At 39.5% G+C, this 18,119-nt stretch overlaps 1 protein-coding gene across 2 annotated transcripts in view; it reads left to right on the forward strand.

The window, feature by feature from the left end:
* The window catches only part of ACP3 (acid phosphatase 3), a 50,336-nt gene that overhangs the window by 9,311 nt on the left and 22,906 nt on the right, over window positions 1–18,119 (forward strand). For both annotated transcript variants that reach the window (XM_010380229.2, XM_030933850.1), the window contains exons 2-7: window positions 742–837; window positions 4,142–4,228; window positions 4,685–4,837; window positions 9,220–9,318; window positions 14,297–14,389; window positions 16,625–16,757. In XM_010380229.2, coding sequence (XP_010378531.1) covers window positions 742–837; window positions 4,142–4,228; window positions 4,685–4,837; window positions 9,220–9,318; window positions 14,297–14,389; window positions 16,625–16,757 — 661 coding nt within the window. The remainder of the gene's footprint in view (window positions 1–741; window positions 838–4,141; window positions 4,229–4,684; window positions 4,838–9,219; window positions 9,319–14,296; window positions 14,390–16,624; window positions 16,758–18,119) is intronic.

Consider the following 18,119-nt stretch of genomic DNA (forward strand, 5'->3'; position numbering starts at 1 on the left):
GTTACACTGGCTGAGTGTGGTGGCTCATGCCTGTAATCCTAGCACTTTGGAAAGCCAAGGTGAGTGGATCACCTGAAGTCAGGAGTTTGAGACCAGCCTGGCCAACATGGTGAAACTCCGTCTCTACCAAAAATACAAAAATTAGCTGGGCATGGTGGCACGCGCCTGTAGTCCCAGCTACTCAGGCGGCTGAGGCGGGAGAACTGCTTGAACCTGGGATTCGTCACTGCACTCCAGCCTGGGCGACAGAGCAAGACTCAGTCTCAAAAAAAAAAAAAAAAAAATTATACCACTATTACTGTAATCATTAAGGGAAGAATACTTCTCATCAGAGTTTGTCTGCAGTAAAGTACTCTTGTAAGCTTTGTGTTCCTTTCTGTCCTATCTTATGTACAAACTGATTTCCACTGTGTGTCACCTGCCTTCTAATGGCTGATCATCTTGATTCTTACATTACCTGAAACACAGTGAAAGAGTGAGCTTAGAATGGTGATTCTTAACTAGAGATTTACCCAGGGAGATTTTTAAAATCCTGATGTCCTGGCCACATCCCAGACTAATTAAATAAAAATCACTAAGGTTGAAAGCCAGTCCTCAGAATCTTTTAAAACTCATTAGGTGATTACAATGGGAAGCCAAAGTTGAAAACCAATGATTTGGGAGAAAAAAAAATCTATTATAATGAGCAGAAGCAAAACACCCAAGTGACGTTTATAACATCACTCTCACATCTATTTTCAGGTGTTTCGGCATGGAGACCGAAGTCCCATTGACACCTTTCCCACTGACCCCATAAAGGAATCCTCATGGCCACAAGGATTTGGCCAACTCACCCAGGTTGGTTGGACTTTTAGCTAAAGATCTTTGATGAGATCCCAGCACTTTGGGAGGCCGAGGCAGGCGGATCACCTGAGATCAGGAGTTCGAGACCAGCCTGGCCAACATGGTGAATCCCTCTCTCCACCAAAAATACAAAAATTAGCCAGGCATGGTGGTGGGCACCTGTAATCCCAGCTACTCAGAAGGCTGAGGCAGGAGAATCGCTTGAACCTGGGAGGCGGAGGTTGCAGTGAGCTGAGATTGCACCATTGCACTCCAGCCTGGGCAATAAGAGTAAACTCCATCTCAAAAAAAAAAAAAAAAAAAAAAAAAATTCTTGATGAGTCTCAAGGGGAAATGTATATAGAATTGTCTGTTTTGATATTTTTTACCCTTCTGGCTTTATTTAAATGTAAGAGATGTACAGGAACAAAGACTATATGAGCTTAGAAATGCTGAAGAGAGCAAAGTGGTAATTATAATCCAGGCTTTGAATTTCTTAGGCTTCCCATGAGAAAGTGAAAAATAGTCTTGTAATCAATAAGCTGAATCAACGGCATTGGGAAACATGATTTCCCAAAGTCCTGATATCAGAATGTGATTTCTTGTCAGCTGGATATATTGGGATTCGACCTTCCTTATAACTGGTCAGTTAAACACAGGGAGCCCTACTTTCTGAAAAACATCTAAGGAGAAGGTGAACTGGGGAGCAAAGCCATCTTTAGTCACTGTTCCAAAGCCCTTTTCCCTTTGCTCGTAAGATTGGATAACTCTTCTGTTTGGAGCTACAAGGCCAGGTGAACTGCTTCTCTCCTAACCTGTTTAAATATATTAATTAAGAAAACGTTACAGAATATTTAGAGTAGAATGTCTCCAAAACTAATGGGTCTTAATCCTGCCACAACATTGGGATTATCTGGAGAGGTTTAAAAAACATATTGATGTCTGCCTGGGAGGTTCTTATTTAATTGGTCTAGTATGCGTCCTGGGCATTGGGATTTTTAGAAACTCCTTGGTGGTCAGTTCACTCTAATGTGTAGCCAAGGCTGAGAATTACTGCCCTGACTATATTTCATACAGGAGAAAACTCAGACAGGCTATTTGAGACCAGCATCTTCTGTCTCCCAAGTCAGAGCTCTTTTCACCATAGCCTACATATCTTCTGTCCCTTTGAATGGAAGAGGGGCTACAAAAATTCAGATTTGCTTCTTAATACCTATGGCTCTGTAGGGACTCCTGTTATGTTGCTATGTTTTCCCATTAAGACCAAAAGATTCTTCTAGGCTGCAGGATTTGAGTTCTTCTTCTGAAGAACCTTGATTACCCATCAGATTCTATTAGGGGAGTATTTCTCAAGCTTCCATTGCAAATGAATCACTTGGGAATCTTGTCAAAACTCAGATTCTAATTCAGCAGGTCTGATGTGGGACCTGCGATTTTGCATGTCTAACGTACTCCCAAGGACGATGGCACAGGTACATGGACCACGTTTGAAGTGACAAGGTTCTGGGACTCAGATTCCTACCATTGTCTAGGTACCCTTTTTTTTTGAGATGGAGTCTCACTCTGTCCCCGCAGGATGGAGTGCAGTGGCTCAATCTCAGCTCACTGCAGGCTCTGCCTCCCGGATTCAAGCAATTCTTACGCCTCAGCCTCCCAAGTAGCTGGAACTACAGGAGAGCACCACCACGCCTGGCTAATGTTTTGTATTTTTAGTAAAGATGGCATTTCGCCATGTTGCCCAGGCTGGTCTCTAACACCAGAGCTCAGGCAATTCACCCACCTTGGCCTCCCAAAGTGCTAGAATTTCAGGCGTGAGCCATCACACCCAGCCTTGTCTAGGTACTTTTATTCTGCATAATCATAAGATAATGACTGTCTAGATCAGTGTCTAGGTACTTTTAATCGGCTTTGTCTAGGTACTTTTAATCTGCATAATCATAAGATGATGGCTGTCTAGATTAGTGGTTTTTAAAGTGTGGTCCCTGGACCAGCAGCATCACCATCATGTGGGAACTTCTCAGTAATGTAAATTCTCTGGCTTCACCCCACACCCAGTGAACCATAAACTTTGGAATTAAAGCCCAGAAATCTGTGTTTTATTGAGTCCTCCAGGTGATTCTGTGTGTGCTAAGGTGTGAAAATCACTGCTTTATACAGATGAGTATTTAAAAAGTCAGCTGTAAGAACACAATTAGACCTAAAGTCCCTGCTTCTCCACTACTCAGGTCATGGTGAGTATGGTATATTATTGGTATAATAATATATACCAATATATTGTATATATTGGTATAGTATGGTATATTATTCCTTTCCCACCTAATTCCCATCCTAGATGGGTAGTGGTGGTCAAGCAAATGACAAGAGTGACAAGCAAATGACAAGTGGGACCAAGCAGCAGCCACAGTGACAACCTCCTCTCTGGCTCCCAAAGCTCTAGTAAGGCTCTGGATTAAAGACAAACTCGAATGCTGCATTTCCAAAGCATGGTGCTCTACTATCTGCATCTGAATCACTTGGGATACTTGTAAAAATGCAGATGTCAGGGCCCCCCTCAGGACCTAATGAACAAGAATATCTGATAGAGATGCTGAGGAATCTGCGTTTCAACATGCACTGCTGGATAATTTTGTTTCTGATGCACAGTAATGGTTGTGGACCACTGAGCTAATGCAGTGCATCTCATAATCATGGATTACTGTCCATTAGAAGCTTGTTACAAAAGATTCTTGAGCTCCACCCCCAAAGGTTCTGGTTCAGTCGGTCAAGGGTGGGGCCCAAGAATTTGATTTCTATAATGCTCTCAAGTGAAGCCAATACAGACCACACTTAGAGTAACAAGTTCTAATTTTGTTATAAACCAGGAATTAATAAACTGGGCAGATAGTAAACCATTGCACACAGAGGCTGAAAGAGACTTTCAGATTCATCAAGTCTAATCTCATCAGATGGTTGAACTTCTTCCACGAAATCCCCACCAAGTGGGTCTCTTTGAATGCTCTACCAACAAGGACCCCACTACACCAGAGATGAACTTACTTAAATCAGATCAATCACCCAACTATCAACTAAGCACTTACTGTGTGCAAGTTCTCTATGTTAAGTGCTAATGAAGATAAGTGAGTTTTCTCAGGGAGTCAGGGAACTGTAAAGATTACAGCTCTTTTGTTTTCATTTAAATATGTGTCATTATTGTGGAACTATTAAACCATATCATTGTTCATTCTACACATAAAATGAAAAAAAAATCAACAAATGTTCATGATAGTGTGATTCATAGAACTTACTTCCATTAATTTTTGCTTTTATTTTTTTCCCATAGCTGGGCATGGAGCAGCATTATGAACTTGGAGAGTATATGAGAAAGAGATACAGAACATTCTTGAATGAGTCCTATAAACATGAACAGGCAAGTTGGGGAGCCAAGAGTGGGAACTTTGATCTTTGAAATAATTAAAATAATTCTGCATATATAAAAGTGCTTTGCCTGTTTCCCAAGGGACTTACACAAGTCAGAGATCTTGTTTACAAACATATTCCTCTTTATGCAACTTTTTGTTCCTAGAAATTTTGGAATGTGAGTAATTTCAAGATTTTATGAACCTGAATAAATACTTTGGCTTGACAAGTAGCCACTGCTTAATTGAACTCATTTGTCAATTCAACTATTGACAAACAACGTTGCTTTGTACCATGATCATAATATTGCTCATTCCTTAACAAGTATTAAGATTCTGATGTTAGCACAATGCCGGTAATATTTCACTGTACGTGTCCTGTCCTTTCTCTAATACCTTGGCAGCTCTGCAGAAGAAAACCTCATGTTCCCTTTACGTTCGCTTCTGCTTTGATGTTCCTACTCTAGGTTTATATTCGAAGCACAGACGTTGACCGTACTTTGATGAGTGCTATGACAAACCTGGCAGCCCTGTTTCCCCCGGAGGGTGTCAGCATCTGGAATCCTAACCTACTCTGGCAGCCCATCCCAGTGCACACAGTTCCTATTTCTGAAGATCAGGTCAGTATACTGGGAAAACCAGGAGATTTCAGATGGACCTAGAATGAGGAAGGCAGGCTACTCAGTAGTTGTGGATTTGGGAGTCTGGATACTCCTTGAACTGTGCAGTTTTAATTCTTTCTTAAATAAAGATACAAAGGACAATTTAGGACATGGAAAACCCTAGCTAAGAGAGAGTAGGAACCAAATTTATCTTTGGATCTGTATGATCCACATTGTTTTGCCACTCTTACAACTCTTGGCAATTTGCCACCTCATCGTCACACACACACACACAGAGAGAGAGAGAGAGAGAGAGAGAGAGAGAGAGAGAGAGAGAGAGAGAGAGAGAGAGATGAGTCTCCCAGTGTTCTGCCTTTAATTCCCAGGCTTTTGGTGCCCCACACAGGTTTCTCCTCTCTCCAGATTATCCAGAGATCTCTATGCTGCCAAACACTTCTCCGCTCATGAAAACCCACATTCCTAGGTAGAGAAAAAAAAAAGATTTGAGTACATAATTATTGCCCGACATTTTATATGCGTCATCATGTTACCTTTCATAACAACTCTGAATGGATAATATTCTTGTTCTCCTTTTATAGTAAGGGAAATAAGTGCTTGGAGAGGTTAAATAACAAACAAATTGGTCCAAAGCCACACTGCTGGCAAGCATCACTCTGGGATTAAAACTAGGCCTATTTCATTCCAGAGCAATTTTCTTCCCTATAAAATCGTGATTCTTAGACTTAGCTGCATATTAGAATCACGTGGGTTTTTTTTAAAAAAAGTCCTGATGCCCAGGGCACTCTCCATAAGAAATCGGAATGTCTGAGGGTGGACCCAGGTATCAGTTTTTAAAAAATAATCTCCCTCGATGATTCCAGTGGGGAGCCAAGTTTGAGAACCAGTACTGTAAACCAAGCTGCCTGAATGGGGCTGTTTTGAGAGAAACTCTCAAACGTATTTACACAGGGTGGGACCGACCAAGCACTCTTTAACCTTTTCAGAGGAATTGGTATTTTTTAAGTAGTAACAGATAAATCTAACTAATCTTCCAGGTGTGGAACTTAAGGCTATATGCAGGAAATAGTTTTGGACAAAGAATCCCTTCCTAATTTCCCTGCAGTCCCATCATAGGCATGACCATCTCAACTCTTTATGGCTGAAGCTTAGCCTGACTGCTGGACCCAGACTTTTGCCCAGTGACCTCTGGGGTAGGTTACTATCCTCTTTGCCCTGCCAGCACCCCTAGAAATTTGACTTAACTGCTGCATCTAGGGACTTAAGGATTTTTCCCAAATGCTGTGTAGAAACTCACTGGAGGTAAATCTACTCCAACCATTTCTTTGCTGTTTCTTGAAAAGACAGGATGATTTATTTATATCTCTTTCCCTTCACAGAATCAGGAGGGAAGTATTATGATTACCAGTATTCTTAAGCATTTGTGAATATTTTATTCTGAAAAGAAAAAAAAATCACTTTTAGCAGCCTTTTCTGCAGAGATAAGACTGGAGGCCGGGTGCGGTGGCTCATGTCTGTAATCCCAGCACTTTGGGAGGCCGAGGTGGACAGATCACCAGTTCGAGATCAGCCTGGCTAACATGGTGAAACCCCGTTTCTACTAAAAATACAAATATTAGCTGGGCGTGGTGGTGCATGCCTGTAATCCCAGCTACTCAGGAGGCTGAGGCAGGAGAATCACTTGAACCTGGGAGGCGGAGGTTGCAGTGAGCCGAGATTGCACCATTGCACTCCAGCTTGGGCAACAAGAGCAAAACTCCATCTCAAAATAAAAAAAAAATAAAAATAAAAATAAAAAGACTGGATAGCAGCACCAAAATTTAGCAAAATGTAGCTATTTAACCGTTAATCCTGAATGATAGTAATTAAATTACACAGAAAGAGAATGCAGGTGCCAGTAGAAGAGGAGGAAAGAAACAGGAAGAGTGAGGGAGAGAAAGAGGGAAGCAAGGAACATTATCTACCTATGACTTCCATCTATCTGATTCACTAAGGTCAAAAAAATTCTGTCATATCAACTAAGAAATCTAATGAAACCAATCAACACTAGCTTATTCCCAGCATTTAGCTGTGCTGAATGCTGTAGAGAAATAGGAGGCCAAGTTTTTCTAATGTATAATTTGTCTGATGAAAGCAAATTAGCATGTGTGAAATGTGTAAAAGACATTATAAGATGGCGGGCAATAATTTCAAGTACAAGCCGCATATGCTGGGTGAAGTCAGAGAATGAGACATACGTGCAGTTACCGCAGGGCAGTCGTTCAGGTCTTTAAAACAAGAGTGAGAACTTGAACCAGAACTCGGAGGAGAGGGAGGAAGGAGAGGAAGGCAGCACAAAAACATGACCACAAGTAAATATGTAGAATCCCAGTTCTTCTGTGCCCAGAGTTCATATTTAGAAAGAGAATGAAAATAAAATTGATTATACTGGACACAGATTAGATAATCCAAATTTAATAGCCAGGAGGAATCTTGAGAAGAAGGGCTGGATTTGAAGTTGGAAAACCTACGTCTGAGAGCCAACAACCACTTCAGATCTATGACCTTGAGTAACCTCCGTAAATCTCAGTTTCCTTTCTGTAAAATGAGAAAATAGCACCCACCTAACTTCTTTTTAGGGATTTATGAAAGTCAAGTTAGTTAAAAAATGGAAAACACACTGTAAACTGCAAAATTCTGGACAGATGTCTCGGTAATTATTCTGTTAATTTTCAGCCTGACTCAATTTGTGGATGAAAAAAAACTAACATCCAGAAAGTAATTAATTAAAATCAAGGCCTTTTAATGAACAGTCTTGTGCTTTTTCTCTCAACAATTTAATTTCTCCTGTGGAAAAATTTGAAAGCCATGCATGCAAATTTAGACTAAAGCAATGGACATAAAAGAAACCTGTATACATTCTTCGGTATTATGCACATGTGATGAGTGGTACTTTTGGGCACTTGCCTGACAATAGCTTGGAAGGAAAAGACACTGGAGCCCCAAAGAATAACTACTGAAGCAATTTGGGAATTAAGAAATAAGGCCTGAAATGAGATGGTAAAAGATGTTAGAGGAAGAGAAGCAAGGTAAGACAAGGTGACACGCAGAATCAGAAATGATGGACAGGAAGCAACTTTTAAAATAAATGTTTTCTGAGTAGCTACTAATATGCCAAGCCCTGTGCTGGGCATTGACATTGCAGCAGTGAACAAAACAGACATGATCCTGGCTCTCATCAAGTTTATATGTTATAGGAAATAGATGATAAAGAAGTAAATAAAATAATGTTAGATGTTGATGAGTTCCTGGAAAGAAATGAAATAGGTCAATATGATAAAGACTGGCGCAGGATGGCTGGAAGAGGGGTAGAAGTCAATTGAGGAGTGTTCAAGGCAGGAAACAGTTTTATGCAGAGCTCCTAAGCCAGTGCCTTCCGGGAGAGCAAGAAAGCCCACAGCATTGCTGGAGAGGAGTGACAAGGGACAGTTATAGGAAAAGAGAGCGGTGTAGTTCCTAGAGGAATTCATTTTAATATGATAGAGGCTGGGGAAGGATGGCTGGAAGAGGAGTAGAAGTCAGTCGGGGAGTGTTCAAGGCAGGGAACAATTTTATGCAGAGATCCTAAGCCTGTGCTTTCAGGGACAGCAAGAAGGCCCTTGTAACATGTACAAGTTTAGCCTTATACATGGTAAATTTGGGGGGAAAGAGAAACATCCAAATTAGTTATTTCTATCAAGGGCTAGAAATACAGGACTAGTCACAGATGGAAAGTAAGAGCAACAAAATAAACTTGGGAGCCACAAACCTGTGGGTTATAGTTAAAATTACAAAACACTGTCAAATTTTAATTAATCTTAGGAAGATCACTTTGTCCTCATGACAGGTTTTTGAAGTATATTTTTCTAAGTATTTAATATGTTCTCTTATTTTAACAGTCTGCAAATTTGCAAAAACTGAAGTCAATGAGTGATTAATTGACTTAAGATTTTTTCCAGAATCAAATTCGTTTCTCCATACGTACACGTGTTGGTGTGTGTGTGTGTGTGTACAGATGTGCACCTAGTGCAAGAAATGAAAGGGATTGGGGAGGAAGCAAGATAACAGTTGCTCACATGGAAGATCGAGAAGTGTAAATATTTACAAACAGCACAGTTATATCACGGCGAGTTTATGAAAGAAAAAAAAGAATTTTCATTTCTGAATACATATCCTACTATTTCAAGACCTATAGATCATTTGATTCTTTCTCCCCAATTTTGGAATTTCCACTTGGCTCAAAACACATTTGAATCTTTTATTAAGGTTGCTTTGGACCTAAGGAGGCTTAAAATATTGCTGCAGTATATTTAGCAAAGTTCTTCTGACTCATAACAGTTTTATGATTTTTCTCTTATCCTCAGTTGCTATACCTGCCTTTCAGGAACTGCCCTCGTTTTCAAGAACTTGGGAGTGAGACTTTGACATCAGAGGAATTCCAGAAGAGACTGCACCCTTATAAGGTTAAAAGCTAGTTTTGGTTAGTGGTGTACTTGAGTGTGAGGGCCAAGACACAAGATGAAGCTTTGGCTTCTTAAAAAGATAGGACGAATGCATCTGTCAGTGGCTGGTTATAGCAATGGGTTAGAATATTTAATGAGGGGGGTCATCACTCCTGCTTCCCTTCCCTGTACGGGGGTCACAAGCAGATGGACAGGCCAGTCCTTTTGAATCCTTTACTCATGGCCTTAGGAGGAACCAGGTGTGAGTAAATGGCTGGATGAGAATAAATACAAGTCTAAAATTACCTTCCTTATTCAGGCCGAGGGGCTGGGATTATTGTCTTCATATACAAAGGATAGTCCTTTTTTGTTTCTATGTTTCTATTTTGCAAAATACCCATTTTCAGCACAATACAAAAGGTAGATATAATGCTGTGTACTTTTTAAAATAATCTTTTGAATGAGTAATACATTCAAGCTGTCCAAAAATTAGAAAATCTAAAAACGAATACAGTGGAAGTCTTCATGACCCCACAGGTAACCACTAGCATTATTTCCTAGTAGTCTTTTATGTATTAATTTTATGCAGTCTTTTATGTATTTTATGTAGTCTTTTATGTAATATTTCATGCAGTCTTCCAATTTCCTTATGCATATACAAACGTAAAAATATATTCTGATAGTTTCTCCTCTTGTTACATGAAAATGGTATACTATTCACAGGACTGGGCACCTTAGTTTGGTTTTTTTTTCCATTTAACAAAATATATTGGAAATATTTCTATATCTGAATGTAAAGAGTTTCCTCCTTTTCTTTCTTTTCCTTTTTTTAACAAATGTGTAATAGTTATATTTATGCCATAATTTATTTAACCAGCCCCTAATGATATGGGTCATTTTTCAATCTTGCATTTTTACAAACAGTATGTGTGAATATCTTGTGCATCTAACAAGAATACCTGTGGGATAATATCCTAGAAGTAGACATTCTGGGTTAATTTGAGATATTATTAATGTACCCTCCAAAGAGGTTTTACTACTTTCTACTTCTATCAGCACTGCACGCAAGTGCTCATTTCTCCACAACTTTGCCAGCAGTGTGTGAACCACTCTGGGGATATTTGCCAATCTGGTAAGTGGAAAATGATATCACTAGAAGCATCCATCCCCTCTAAAATTAGGAATAAGACAAGGAAGCTCACTATTATAACTACTGTACAACATCATGCTGTAGTACTTTTTTTTTTGTGATGAGTGAGTTTGGGCATCTTCATCTAGTTAAATGCCATGTTTTGGTTTGTTTTTTGGGGTTGTATTTCTTTTTTACTTTTATTTTAAGTTCAGGGGTACAAGTGCAGGTTTGTTACATAGGTAAATGTGTGTCATGGGGGTTTGTTGCTACAGATTATTTCATCACCCAGGTATAAAGCCTAGTACCCATTGGTTATTTTTCCTGACCCTTTCCCTCCTCCCACCCTTCACTCTCCGAGAGGCCCAGTGTGTGTTGTTCCTCTCGTGTGTCCATGTGTTCTCATCAGTTAAATGCCATTTGTATTTCCTTTTATATCAATATCCCTTGACTATTTTTCTTTTGGATGATTGATTTTCCTTTTACTATAAGTTTTTAGAAGCTTTTTTCTATATATTTTAACATTTCTGTCTGTGATATTTTGTGTGTGAAAAAAACACACTCAACGTGCTTTTTCCTGTTTTTCTCGCTTGACAACATCAATCAACACAGACAGAAGACTTCTGTGACCAAATGCGGGGGATCTCTCCCCACGAACAGGCTGCCTGTTCTGTAGTGGACACCAGCTGGTTGGCCTCCAATTCAGTTCTGACAACCATCTATCTGGAGATAGCATCAGATCCTACAGGTTGAGGGATTGGGCCCCAAAACTGGCTGCCCCCAACCCACCACCTCAGACGTAGATGAAAGTCCAGACCTCCAAACTTCTGACAGACTAGCTTTAAGTTGGGGTTTCCACGACTTCCTCTTTGGGTTCGATCAGTTTGCAGAGGCAGCTCACAGAACTCAAGGAAACACAGTTACCGGTTATTACAAAGGATATTACAAAAGATATAAGGAAAAGGTCAAGGAGCTTGCCTGACTTCTTCAGGACCACCACATTCCAGGAACCTCTATGTGTTCAGCTGTCTGAAGGCTCTCTGAACTCTGTCCTTTTGGGCTCTTTATGGAGATTTCATTGCATAGGCATGATTGATTAAGCCATAGGCTATGGCTATCAACTTAAATTTTAACTCCCTCCCCTCCCCAGAGGTTCTGAAGTAGGGCTAAAAGTCCCAATGCTCTAATCCTGGCCTTGGCTTTCAGGTGACCAGCCCCCATCCTAAAGCTGGCCAGGGACTGCCAGCCATCAATCAATCATTAGCATGCAGAAAGACACACTTTGGAGACTCCAAGGATTTTAGGAGTTCTACAGCAGAAAATGGAGATGAAGACCAAATATAAGGCCAGGCATGGTGGCTCACGCCTGTAATCCCAACACTTTGGGAGGCCAAGGTGGTTGGATCACCTGAGGTCAGGAGTTCGAGACCAGCCTGGCCAACTTAGTGAAACCCTGTCTCTACTAAAAATACAAAAAATTAGCCAGGCGTGGTGGCAGGCACCTGTAATCCCAGCTACTCGGAGGCTGAGGCAAGAGAATCACTTGAACCCAGGAGGTGGAGGTTGCAGTGAGCCGAGATGGTGCCACTGCATTCCAGCCTGGGTAATAAGAGTGAAACTCCATCTCAAAAGAAAAAAAAAAAAAAAAAGATCAAATATATATTTCACAATATCACACATAATGAATGGAATTTTTTAAAAAAGTTTGTCTATTAACTGCTTACCGTGTTCTTGCCATGTAGGTTCTGTACTGATGTATTCTTACATGGCTTCTATATTTTGAGTCATGTTTGGAAAAGCTTTCCCCACTCCTAGGTTATAAAGGAAGTCTGCAATGCTTTCTTCTAATTCCACTCTAGCTTCATTTCTCATTTATATATTGAATTCATTTATAGTTCATACCGGTGAGGAGGTATGAAGTATGTATCCTGTTTAAGTTTTTTCCTGGAAGATTATCTAATTGCCCCATCGTTATTTATTGAATAGTTCATTTTTTTCCTACTTATTTAAGCTATTATATATTAAAATTCCCATATGTGTAGGGTCTATTTATGTAATTTTTATTCTGTTTAATTTTTTATTAGCCAAAACTTGGGTTTTAATTATTGAGACTTTATAATATGCTGTAATATCTAAAGGGCTAGTCATCCCTCATTGCTTTTTCTGAGTTTCCATGGCTATGTTTTAATTTTCTTTGTGAACTTTAGAGTCAGCTTCTCTAGTTCCAAAAGGATTTTTAAATTTTTAGTATTTTCATTAGGATCATATTAAATTTATTTAACTTACGGAGAATTTGCAACTTTTCACTGTCAAATCTTCCTTTCTAAGAATGTGGTACATGTTTCTACTTGTTTTATCTTAAAGACTATTTTAGGGTTTTCTTCATATGTCTTTACATTTTTTGTTAAGTTTGTTTCAGGTTTATAGTATCTCCAGTTTTCAAAAATATGTACCTCCGATTTCTTCCTTTTGGCTATTTGCACTGGCCACTACTTACAGTATAATGTTATGGGCAGTGTTGGTAGTGGGTATTCTTGTCTTATTTCTGATTTTAGAGGAGTTTTCCTAATAAGCATGCAGGCTTTTGAACTAAAATAGACATATTTTTATCAAATTAAAGAAGTATCCACCTTTCATATTTTCTTGAGTGTATTTTTTAAATCAATATTAGTTGTTTAATCTCCTGAATGATTGTTTTAACATTTTTAAATATAATCAAATTATTTTTCTCCTTGAATTAATTACAATGATTGATTACATTCATAGATTTACCAGTGTTGAACAGACTTTACATTCCTCAGATCAAACCCATTTCCTTTTATGTGACGTTGAATTACTTCCTATTATTTTATTTACACCTTTTGCATGGATATCGCATTGAACTAATAGTTTTATTTTGGGGGCGACCTTTGTCAGTATCCGTGTTACACTTAATTCATAAGAAGTTTTTGAAAGTTTTCTTTCATCTTCTATGCTCTAGAACAGTTAAAACAGCATTAGAATAATTTACTCTTGAAAAGCTTGGTAGAATTCCTCTATGATAGTCATCTGGCCCTGGAGCTTTTATGTTTGAGAAAATGGCAGTAGGAGCTCTTTAACAATAATTTCTATGTATTTTATGAAAATCTACTGGGGTTAATATCGGCAAATTTAGTTCCCTAGAAATTTCATCCATCAGACAGACAATATCTTCTAAAAGGCTTCCTAGAAATGGCTGCCAATTTCAGCAATCAGATAGCTGAACATTGGGTCTCATTATTGTGACAATTCAAGAAACATTCAGAACCTAGTGAAAGATTTGCATTCCATCCAAGTTTTATATGTACAGCCAAAGACCAAGTCCTATTTCTGTTGCATTTTCCTGGATGCTTTGGCCTGAAATATGCTTTCCTTTCTCACCTGGGACATATTTACACGTGAGTTATACTTTACCCACTTCTAAAAATAATCTGAGGCAGTACACTTCAATCCAATTTCAGCATACACCAGGAACATGTGGCAGTCAGCCAGCATCTATCTACATTTTAAATGTAACAATAAGGAATAATCAATTCGTGTTTGCAAAATTCTTTGGAATGGCATTATTGTAACCAATATTACCGGTGCATTTTTCTGTGAAGAACAGTGGTTCTCAACAGAGGCACATTTGCCTCACAAGGAACATTTGGCAATGTCTGGAGACATTCTGGGTTACACAAGTGGGAGATTAGGAATGCTACTGGCACCTAGTGGGCAGAGGCCAGGATTCCAAAACATCCTGTAATGCACAGGACAGCTCCCCACAACAAAGAATTGTCCAGCCCAAAATATCAATAGTGCTGAAGCTGAGAAACCTGTGTAGGAATTTTTCTTTCTCTGTTTGTGTTTCAGGATTTTATAGCTACCTTGGGAAAACTTTCAGGATTCCATGGCAAGGACCTTTTTGGAATTTGGAGTAAAATCTATGACCCTTTATATTGTGAGGTAAAAGAAAAAAAAATCACAGGTTAACTAGCAATCTGATTTTATGATTTATGCTGATTTTGAAATAGATGAATATCTTTTCTTTCACTTCTTTATGAATGTATTACTTATACTTCTTTTGACATTGAAACATAATTCACAACTTCCTTAGATTAACTTGAAAATGCTGACTTCTCTTTTCTCTCTATTATTATTTATGTTTTCACCTTTTAGAAAATTACAAGCAAAATAGCTTTTCTTCTGTGAGTTTCCACTTCAGTTTTTCCCCCTTTGGATTCAGTAGTAGCTTATTTATTTTGCAGCCACTCAAAAATGCTGAGTTCCTGTCCTGGGTCTTAATGAAAAAACAATGTTGTTATAAAGAAAGCTGGGAAAATTACCTGATTTCCAAATGTAGAAATAAACAAGCAAAATATAAGCCAGGCTATTTATCTTTGCTTATCCGGAAAGAACTTCTTTCTTGCTTTGCGATGCATTTGAAATATCCTTTGTGGCCAGATAAATTATGGTTGTTTTTCAAGGTTACATGGTGTTTCTCACTCACCATGCTCCACCTTCTGGTATTCTCTATTCCTGTTTTCCCAACTAGTTCACTAAATATGGGGCGAGATTCTGACCACCCACCTAATTCATACTGATTTCTAACTTTGAGGTCATCATGACAGTCTAGGAGGCAGCAATTATTGCCTTCATCCATCCTAGAGTTAATTGACCCAATCACATGCTACTTTCCCAGTATTTTCACTTTATCATCAGCATCTATTTCAGTGAAAATTCATTAGCCTTGTAAAAGACTCTTCAGTGAAACCAGGAGCCCCCATTTTCGTTCCAGTCTTGATTTTTTTTTCTTCCTTATGACAGTTTGATCTGAGCTATTCCAAAATGTGGTCATGTTACGTGATATCTTTTCCAAATCTCTCTCACTTATTTCCTCTGTAGGTCACTCCACTTTGGTCTCCTCTTTCACGAACTCACTTTCTCTCTCTCTTAATCCTGCATTTGAAACTGGGGGACTCCTAATCAACTCTTCCTAATGGGTAATAAATATTGGCACAAGGTATCTACCTGCCCTGCTTGTACTTATTCATTCATTTTAACACATATTTACCAAGTGTCTACTGTGTGCAAGGTGCAGGCTTTCCTCAAGAGTCAGTGAACTACAGCCAGGTGTGGTGGCTCCTGCCTGTAATCCCAGCACTTCTGGGAGGCTGAGATGGGAGGATCATTTGAGGCCAGAAGTTCAAGATGAGCCTGGGCAGCATAACAAGGCACTACCTCTACAAAACACTTTTAAAAATTAGCCACGTGTGGCCAGGTGCAGTGGCTCATGCCTGTAATCCCAGCACTTTGGGAGGCTGAGGTGGGTGGATTGCCTGAGCTCAGGAGTTTGAGACCAGCCTGGCCAACATGGCGAAACCTCATCTCTACTAAAAATACAAAAATTAGCCAGGTGTGGTGGTGCATGCCTGTAATCCTGAGCTACTCGGGAGGCTGAGGCAAGAGAATCGCTTGAACACAGGAGGTGGAGGTTGCAGTGAGCTGAAATCGTGCCACTGCACTCCAGGCTAGGTGACAGAGCAAGACTCTGTCTCAAAAAAAAAAAAAAAAGCACCACATGTGGTGGCATGCACCTATAGTCCCAACTACTCAGGAGGCTGAGGTGGGAGGATTGCTTGAGCCCTGGAGTTTGAGGTTACAGTGAGCTGTGATGGCCACTGCATTCCAGCTTTGGTGACAGAGCAAGATCCTGTCTCTGAAAAAAAAAAAAAAAGTCAGCAAACTAGACCTTGACAGGGGTAGGGGAGAATATATTACTGAAGGCTCCAGAAATATGTTGCCTTTCCTAACTGGCCTCTCAGGTAGCCCATTCAGCTTTTAAGGAAATATCATTTAACTCTATCAGGTTCATAGAAAGATTTCTAACCCTTTCATAAAGGAATGAGGTATTATTTCCCTACTGCACCCTTACTATGCAAAATATGAGCCACCCACTGATCCAGAGTTAAACCAAAAGCTATGAACTGGTTAGGAATGGACAAATTCATTTATATAAGCTTCTCTTCTGAAAGTCAATACCACTACTTATCACAATATGAAGTTCTCTTAGAAAGAAATGGCAGGACAAGCAAGTCTGACCCTACTAGTTCTTGTGGGGTGAAAAAGGATAAAATAAGTCAACAAAGAGGACAGTCATACAAATACACATACATTTTTCTTCCTTTTTCTTTGCTACAGAGTGTTCACAATTTCACTTTACCTTCCTGGGCCACTGAGGAAGCCATGACCAAACTGAGAGAATTGTCAGAATTGTCCCTCCTGTCCCTCTATGGAATTCACAAGCAGAAAGAGAAATCTAGGCTCCAAGGGGGTAAGTATTAAAAAATGAGAGGAGCATGTTGGATTTGTGGTTGAATGATCTGGGTCTGAGTCCTAGTCCGTCCACTAATCAATTGTGTGATCTCAGACAATTCACTTAATCACTCTTGCACCAGCTTCCATTCTGCAAAATGGGGATATTAATGATTCCTACTTCATAGACAGTGAGTAAGATGAATGTATGTATGTATGTATGTATGTATGTATGTATTCAAAGGGCTTAGAACAAACAGTACCTGGTACATAATACACTGTCAATCAATGTCATATGTTAGTATAATTATAACTACTACTCACTCAGGCCCTTAGTTTTCTATCTGGAAAATGAAAGCCAAAGCTAAATGATCCTTTCCATCCCTTCCAGATCAAGAATCAAGGATCTTTGTCTGAGTCCCATGAAAATCAGTTGTGTCTTGTGGCCTATATGATGAATTTTTCAAGTGGGAGGTTTGACAAAAGTGGCCTGTTTTCCTGAAACCCTGAGCGGTAGTCATTCTGAAAGGTGATAAAATATACTTTTCAGGCAAATTGTTATATTTTTCAGACTAATTATGCACTATTAAAATACATTGCAATTGACAAGTTTATAACACAGCTTGAAATTTTCCATTGACATTGAAAGCTGTTGAGAATTATTTATCAGTGATGCCTCTTCTTGGTTAGAACTGGCTCTTTGTAGCACAGGACACCCTGCCATATGAAGGCAGACCCAGGCAAGAGGATGCTGGATTCTTGTAATCAGGATAAGTGGATGGAAGAAAAAAGGACCAGCAAAGACAAGGACAGATGTTGGGGCCTATGAGAGAAACTGGATGGGCAGGCCAAGATACCAAATGGGGTGTCAGACTCAGATGTGGTTATCATAGGTATTAAAACTAGGGATAAAGAAGAGGAGAAAGTCCATCATGTCAGGTTGACATAATGAGGAAAGTCCAAGCCACAGGAGATGGTCCAAGTCAGGTTGGCACACATATTCGAGGCATTTTGAGATTAATAAAATTGCATAATGACTCCAGCCATTGACAGACACTATTCACCACAGCATCAGGATAAGTCCATCAAAATCCCAAGAGAATGCCTAGAGGCAAAGCATATTAGGGCTGGACCAGACTCGGAGGTTGTTCACTGAGGCTACTTAACTAGGGAAAAAATTCAAATCACTGACCAGAAAAGGAGTCAATTATAGCTAGAAAAGCAGGGCTGCACAACAGGTATAAAGAGTGAGGCAAGCTGTAATCAGGGGAATGAGGTATGAAACCAGGATGGTCAGGAGCAAATACATGTGAGATGAATAAAGTAGGTTGGGGCAAAAAGTTTTCGACAGTGGCCATTAATGACATGAGGATGTTGTAGA

This window comes from Rhinopithecus roxellana, chromosome 1 (genome assembly GCF_007565055.1).
Source record: "Rhinopithecus roxellana isolate Shanxi Qingling chromosome 1, ASM756505v1, whole genome shotgun sequence".
Taxonomy (NCBI): domain Eukaryota; kingdom Metazoa; phylum Chordata; class Mammalia; order Primates; family Cercopithecidae; genus Rhinopithecus; species Rhinopithecus roxellana.